Raw genomic sequence first — 8,109 nt, 5'->3', positions numbered from 1 at the left:
TCACTCCATCTGCAGCCTTTTTCTCTTGAGCATCCTCTCAACTGAATTACTACGGGACATGCTAGGTTGTAAGTGAAAAGATGCTCTATTTGGCATTAATGTGGGCACAAGAATTTACCTTAGGAAGGGTATACTTCCAGCTGGCTGAGAATAACCATCCTACTTTGCCAGGATCAGCTGGATTTATTCATTGCAGCATTTTTGAAATGCTGGACAGCTAGGACACTGTGTTTTTTACTAGGACAGAAGTCTGTGAATTTATGTGTCATATATATTTCTTGCCAGTGTGTAAGTGTAGATATGTGTTAATATGTAGAAACAAAATAAACCCAAATATGCAAATTATTGAAGAATAAAATCACTTTTCTAGCAATGTAGAGACAGAACAGCTGGAAGTCTAGAATCATAAAATCATGTTATCTGGAAACTTCTGCTAAAATGCTGGCAGTAGTACTTCTGCCTGAAATGCAGGTTTCAGTTTGGTCAGTTTTTTCATTTTGAAGAATTCTTGCTAGGAAAAGTCTAGGAAAGAAGTTAATGGAGAAGATTATTTCTAGATTTTCATTTCAGTAAAATTTGCCTATCTAATGTTGCCTTAGAGTGGAGATGCAGCTGGCTGGCTCACCATTCCACAGCCATGTTACATCAGTGCCACTGTCAGTTGTTCTGGCTGCAGAAATCTAGTAAAACTAGAAAACTAGTAAAGCCTTTTGATTAATAATTCAGTGGAAGAAAATAGTTATTTGCTCATTCAATTCTGTCCTAAATCTCTACTTTTCACACTATATTACTGGAACTAAGTGCATATGAATAAGCTCTTCTGAGTGTTATCACATTAACCATCTGCATTTTAGCCCACTGGGTCTGTGTTTCCTAGAAACAGTAGCTTTGGGTGAAGAACAGAAGGTACTTTGGACTGCATTCTCAGAAAGCACTGGCTCCATACCCTCTCCTGTCTGATTCTCTAAAACCACTGCCTTTTATTATACACTGTTTTCAGCTTATTAGATGGCCACAGTAGAGAAGAAATTGTTTAGGTCCTTTATTACAAAGATCAAAAGTCATGTTTACCATTTACATATACAATTTACAAAGTATTCACAAAGGGAATAACAGATATGCAGGAACTGACAGCTTACTTCAACCCAAGCTGGGGACAGGACAAATGTAGTTGTTTCCTTGCTTCCCTGTCTTTACTGAAATAAAAGATATGTCTGTTTTGTGTTGTGTGTTTGTGTCAAACACTGATCTAGTGTTTATGAAGCACCTTTTGTTATAACTATGCAAATGCTTGCATGCTTATCTCTATTTGAAAGACTGCAGTGCATGTATAAACATGCACTGGGATCTGCACCCTTCACACTACTGAGTGCTTGTTGGTCAGAAATCTTGTCAATGAATACAGTGGTCAGGCTTGAAAATGTTCATTTGTGAGATTTAACTGATTTCAGCAATGTGCCATTAAAATAAAAATGGAGTTTAATGTCAGAACTCTTACTCTAGGAAATAAATTAAGTATGGCTGCTGTATCTCTCAAGGATCCTATATGATCTTAAGATAGGTCTTAGCCACGTTGTTAGATGTCTTGGATAACACAACTGATTTATTGCTCTTCCTTCAAAATATTTTATACCATTTCCTAATGCTATTTCAAAGACTGGGCAACTTAATAAAAAAGAATCCTCTTTAGATTTGGTAAATTAGCAAACTTCACAGAATATCTTACAGCACTTAACAAAAGGGAGAATGAGTTCCCAAATCCCTTGGTATGAAAGCACAATACCAACAGTGCATTAGCTGCCATTTAACTAAACCTACAAGTAACCATATTTTTAATTTTTGGTGCCCACTGGGAGGACAGTACGACAAAATGCTTGAAGGAACACACCGATTTTGGAGCAAACACAAACGTAAATACAGAAATCACCAATGTGATGTTAATCCAAATTCTAAGCAACGAAGCAAAACACTTCACAAAAGTTGTTACATCTAGTCAGAATAATCCAAATACTTACAACAGTATTATGATATGACTTCCTACCAAGCTATCAGATAATCCTTTACCATGAACCTTTTAGTATTCTCAGGGTGACAGATAAAGAATGTTGCAGATGCCATGGTAAACTTAAAATACAGTAATAGGCAAATATTTTAGTGGCACCACCTGTATATACAATGTAGTTGCTGGAACCTTATGGACAAAGCAGTGTTACAGTATGCCTTTGTTAAGGCTTCTTGCTGGTTTATAAAGGTAGATTTTTCTTTAGGGAGATTGTCCAGCAGTATTGGTTTCCCATCTCTTCAGTGGAAGGTCTCTTTATTGATCCACATGAGGCTGCGTGTTTCGTTTGGTTTGCATTCGTACTCAATACTGCCAAAGCTGTTTCCCCACTGGCAGTGATCCCGTTTGTGGTAGTTGTAGAATTTGACTTGCCAGACTGTCTCAAAGACACCAATGTCATTAAACTGTGAGGAAGAGGGAATACCAGTGTTAGTGAGCTGGTTGTTTTGTTGGTTTCTCTCTCATCCTGAGAAATAGCACTTGTGAAGCTGCAGAACATAAAACACCTGAGATAAGGATCTTTGTTCCTCAGATCAAGAAATCGAAGACCTGTAAAACCTGCTCTAGCAATCAGAAAGTATTTTATTTTTAGCCATGAAGGATAAGATCCTGCATGTACTGTCCTCCTCTTGCACACACATCTGGGATAGACAAGGGAGGAAAATACTCAAGTTGGCTAATGGATAAATGTTACTGACAACACAAATCAAAGCCATAATCTTTCTTAAGATGACAGAGCTTGTATGCACTGTAGATCATGTACCAGTGGTCTGCAGTGATACAGACCACCACTTTAAAGTATAATCACAACATTTACCTTTAAAGGAAAATGGTATTTACCTTTATACCATACCTACAAGCTGCAGCTGGGATTGGGAAGATTCTTCTTTTCCTTAGTCTGAAGCTTGTAATGTATCTGCATTTTGGAGACTTGTGTTTGTAGTGTATTGACTGAGATGTGCTGCTCTTGCACACCACTTATGACATTCCTGGGATTCCATTCCACATTTCAAATGAGACTTGAGCAAGAGAATTTCTGTGTGCATATCTGGAACTGTTAGTTGGACTGTGATAGTGCAACTGAGTAACAGGAGCTAGTAAAGAGGTAATCAGCCTGTTTAGCAGATAAGTGTCTAATACAGCAAAGTAGCGAGACATTGACTTTAAATTGTCTGTGCATGCAGCTTTGAAGTGAGTGAGTCTGTGGCTATAATGAAAGCTCTGTGGCTATAATAAAAAAAAGTTCTGCAAAATAAAGGTTTTTTGTTTTTTTCTTTAAGCCACTCCTAGACACCTGTACAACATCAGAAAAACCCCAGTGAAGCTTTCAAGCATAAACTATGATTTCAGTTTTAATGGTAATGGAAAATTTGAGCTCCTATGCCTTGAGACATTGCAGAGAATCTCAAGTGTGGGTGTGAAGCCTATATGTATTGCCATTGGTCCTAAGCCAGTATGGCTTGTTGATTGTGTTATGGTTTTAGAAGATAATAAATAGTGAATTTAGTGCTACTCAATGGCACCATTCTTCAGTACTTTTTCCCTTTCAGTATTTCCATCACTCGCTTTAATGACAGCTTCTTCATTTGACTGTTTTCCATTCCTATCATGTGCCTGGGAACTGATCTTTGATCATCTGCCTGCTACAATCACACTTGCAAAATCAGTGTGAAAGCCCTTTTACAGAGAAATTGTTCCTGATTTACAAGCAGAGTCTTCTGTATCCAGATTTTTTCAGAAGGACATATTTATTGTTGTTTTTTTGAAATTCAAATGTGGTTTGTAAGGTGCTGCTGTGTAACAGCCATTGCTTTAAACCTTCCCTCTGCCCACTGTGGTAAGTTAAATTTAGCCTTGACAATAGCAGAAGTTGCTGTGTGCTGTAAGTGGAGGGGTTTTATTGGCTCCAGTTACAAGTGTTACCTTGAAGGAGTCACTGAAACATTTCTGCCACTTCCTCTAAGAAAGACTCAAATATACAGGCTATTTTATCTTAACTAAAACCTTAGTTAAGAACATTTTTAAAATCAATTGTCTTTGATAGTAGCCCTGTTTTGCTTATAATGCATGACAGTAAAGGTTAAGTACACTGGATATTACTGTGCACAGTCCACAAAACTTGTCAGAGAGGAGAATCAGCCACCCTCAGTGCAGAAACAGAGGAAGAAAAGGCATTTCTAATAACCTTTGTAGAAGGTGATGTGACACAAGAGCATAATTTGATTTCATTAATGTATGAAGGATCTGAATTTCAAAAAGACAGATGAAGAAAGCAAATTTAATTTTCCTTCAGTGACCCTGTTTGCTGAGTTATCCTGAGTAGTTTGACTGCTGTGGATTTCCAGGAGAAAGAAAAAATTAATTGCACAGCTTTTCTACTACCATGTGCCTCCCCTAGCCCAGTACTTAGCACGTGCAGAAGTTCTGTGGCATAAAGAACATTCTGCATCCTCAGAGCTCCCCTGGTGGCTCCTGCAATCCAACCCTGGCTACTCCACTGAGTTTATATATGGGCATCCCCAGGGAGGAAGAACAGCCCTGCTCTTTGCAGGTCAGCCTTCAGGTTAAGTGCATTTTCCTGTCTGCTCTTCTCTATCATCTGGTGCTGTAGGAGTAAATAGTTATTGAATCACTCCCTCTACATTTGCATGCTGGGATGATTTTATAGTTATTACTGTGAATACAGTTCTAGCTTATTTTTTCAATCTTAGACTGGTCTGATCAAGAATAAAATGAGGCCCAAAGGCAGACTTCTAACTTAGTTTACACCATTTGCCAGACAGCTGAGCAGTTTCTGGATTGTGTGCCTGATTGACAAATCAGGTAACAGAAACCTGTAATCAGATCCTGGAATTCAGAAACAGGATTGTTGTTTAACATGTATAAACTCTGGCTGTCATGGGACAGATCTCTACTAGCCAGTTAAAGCTGCAACACAAAGCATTATTTATTTAAAGTTTCAAAGCAGATAGGAAAGAAGTTCTTATGGATCTTAATGTACCTGAAGTCATTCAGACACTAGATTGGCAGTATCAGACTTGTTTTTGTCTGCAGGACTGATCTCACAATCTACTTCTAATGTGAATTCAGTTTTTATGCCTAAAATTCTGTCCTTATCACCATAGGATGCACTGGGATTCTGTCTGTTCTAGAAAAGGAAGTGGAGGCAGAAGTTCCTCATAGCTGAAGGAAATAGGAAAATTTAAAGCTGCTTGCAATAAGCTCAGTTTTGAAGATTCAGGAAGTAGGTATCCAAAGCAGTTTTCAGACTGGGGTATCTGAGGTTTGTTCCCTAAATCTGTTACAGCTCCGCTTAGCTAAGCAGCTAAATCATGAGTTAAACATGGAAATCCCTGTTGAGTTGCTTATATTTAATACTTAAAATATCATGTACTGATGAACCTATCTATCAAGATCAGTTCCTAAAAGGACTTAAGAACCTGCTTAATGCTTGAAAATCCTATTAGCTTCATGGTTAATATCCCAGGATCTGATCTGTAAAAGCAGCTCTTTGGGCAAATATTGTGGCTACTCATTCTGATGCTGCAACAAACCATGCCAGAGCTTGTAGGAAGTGTAAGAAATCCTTACATTTCACCTGTGATTTGACTTGGTTTTCTCCAAAGGAAAAGTTAAACTTCTAGATTTTCAGAGTTCACATCACTGCCTCACTTAAGGGCAAAGGTGACCAGCAAAACAGGGATGCCTTAGTCAAAGCAAATGTTTTTTTGGGAATGCAGTCCTTTCTCCTCCTGGTGCAAGGTGAAATATAACTACAGTGATCAGCAGTGGCATCCAGCAGCTATGTTCAGCTTGTTGTGAAAAAATACTGTGCTTTGTTTTCCTGGGTGTTAATAGGAGGTGGCCGTATATAAAAGTGATTAATGTAACACTCCATATTAGTCTTAATAACCTAAGATGATGAAATAGTAATGTGATGTAGTCTCCAAAATTAAGTAAGGCACACTGTAATTATTAGAAATACCAAATGGAGATGTTACAGTTCTTATTCAGAAGGGGATTACTATGCTGAACTATGATTCCAGAAAAAATCCTGAAGAGCAATATGAAATCCCGTGTGCAGTAAGCAAATGTTATAAAATTCTGAAATCTGGTGGGCTTGTATAAACTGGAACAGACTCTTAAGAGAGCTTCAGATGAAGATGGCTTACTGCCTTGATTTCTTTTTTTGGTACAGAAGACATGGAATAAACAGCAGGAATCCCTCACAGCTATAATCAGGAGAAGAAAATAAAAAAAAACCTGCCAAAATTGAGCATACCACCCAAAGAGTGCTGTGGAAATCTGCCTGCTGCTCTTCATGTCTTCTGTCAGCTCTGCTGCCTTGTGGGCTGGAGCTTTTGTCATCTCACTCTGGGGCCATGGAGCCTCTCTTTAAGGCTGGGGTGAGGAGCCACTGAAACATGAACTTTGGTTTGTGGGTGCAGATAATGGAAACATATGGGAAAAGAGAAGACAGCCTTAGGTGTTGTTCTCATGCATGCTTCTAGTCTCTGGCAAGTCCTCAGGCGTGCTGAGGGTGACAGATGGAAGGGGAAAGCAGTCATCCCTTGTGCTTGGGGCATGCTCTGTGCCAAAAAAAAAAAAAATGGTGCTGCCAGGCAAAAGAGGGTCCCTGTATGCCAAGGGATTGGATTTCTAGCCAAGAACCTTGGTGGGAGCTGCCTGATATGTGTAGTATGTCCTATAGAAGGGGTGGGATGTTCAGCTCACAATTCTTTCTGCTGCAGCACCCCAAAGGGTTGCTAGAAAACCTTCTACTTCCTCCTGGCCTTTGCTGTTTTCCTGGGAGTGAAGGCAGCAGGATTTGTATTTCCCAGCTACGTTCTGGCCAGCGACCTTAGCGACCCAAAGCAAAGAGGAAGGCAGCAGCTGCCACCAGACTTTGCCCTGGAATATTTCGCCACACTCTCCCTGGGAATCCACCCCCTGCTGCCCTCCCTGGTTCTCTCATGGCAGCTTGGAGCACCACGTACCTGCATGTTGACTTGGATGGGCTGTCTCTCCCCACTTTTGGTATGGGGCACCCCTTCTGTGTCGTAGATCCCCGTGTAAGAGGCCACTTGTGCATCCCGTGATTTTTCCTCCAGCGGGACATTGACACCGCCGATGCCCATGGTCCTGCAAAAAGACAGGATCCAGCCTTTCACAGCCCCGAATTCCCCCTTTCCTTGCCAATTTGGAGCCAGCACGTGGGTTTGCAGCCCGGCAGCCTGCGTGCTGGGGAAAAGCTTCAGGGATTTTAGCAGACCTGCATGTGCTGCTGACTCACTGGGGCTGCTGAAACACGCCAGGGCTCTGCAGTCACCCAGGGAAGGAGCAGAAAGGAGAGGAAGGCAGGATCTGATTTGGAAGGGATAGGGAGAGGCCAGTGGAATCTCTTCGGCGGGGAGAGGTTTAATTTCCACCCAGAGCTGGTTCCCCATCTCTGTCCCTGCTTTGCCACGCCGCAGCCAGGCTCGGGCATTGTGTAGGAGGAGCTTCTTCCTCCGGCAAAAAGGAGGGAGAAAAGCAGCTGGGCTCGAAAAATCTCCGGGAGAAGGCGGGGAGGGAGAGGGAAGGCAGCGATTCCCAGCCCTGGCACAGGGAACAGCTGGCAGAAACGGGGCCACCGACGGGGAAGGGCGGCGAGGGAGAAATCACGGCAACCCTGCGCTGTCAGCCTGCCAGGAAAAAACATTAAACATCTAAAAATAAAGAGGATGCCGCCCTGAGGAGGAGGAGGAGAAGGAGAAGGGCAGCACTTACGTGGCTTGCACGGTGCCGGGTCGGAGGGACACCTCGATCTTGTACTTGGCCCCGGTGAGCAGCTTGATGGTGCGGTTCTGCCCGAAGCGCTGCCCGTCCACCTTGAAGTACACGGCGCCGTCGTTGGGCTGGATCCTGAGCGAGACGCTGATCCGCACCAGCCCGGGGATGTCGCCCATCGCCGGCGGGGCCCGCGGGCTCGGCGCTCGTCTCCGAGGAACAGCGGCTGGCCAGCAGCGAGCCAGACGAAGAGGAGGAGGGAGAAGGAAGAGGAGGGG

At 42.2% G+C, this 8,109-nt stretch overlaps 1 protein-coding gene across 1 annotated transcript; it reads right to left on the bottom strand.

The window, feature by feature from the left end:
- Positions 1 to 1,027: 1,027 nt before the first annotated feature.
- Positions 1,028 to 8,109, bottom strand: CNRIP1 (cannabinoid receptor interacting protein 1). The gene is made up of 3 exons (XM_021555865.4): positions 7,832 to 8,109; positions 7,060 to 7,204; positions 1,028 to 2,466 (listed from the first exon to the last, which is right to left on the bottom strand). Exons 1-3 carry the CDS (start codon positions 8,008 to 8,010, stop codon positions 2,302 to 2,304), a joined length of 489 nt encoding a protein of 162 aa, XP_021411540.1. The 5' UTR covers positions 8,011 to 8,109; the 3' UTR covers positions 1,028 to 2,301.

This window comes from Lonchura striata, chromosome 3, assembly GCF_050655825.1.
Source record: "Lonchura striata isolate lonStrDom1 chromosome 3, ASM5065582v1, whole genome shotgun sequence".
Taxonomy (NCBI): domain Eukaryota; kingdom Metazoa; phylum Chordata; class Aves; order Passeriformes; family Estrildidae; genus Lonchura; species Lonchura striata.
The sequence above is the reverse complement of the archived record's forward strand: the minus strand, read 5'-3'. Positions and strand labels throughout refer to the sequence as shown.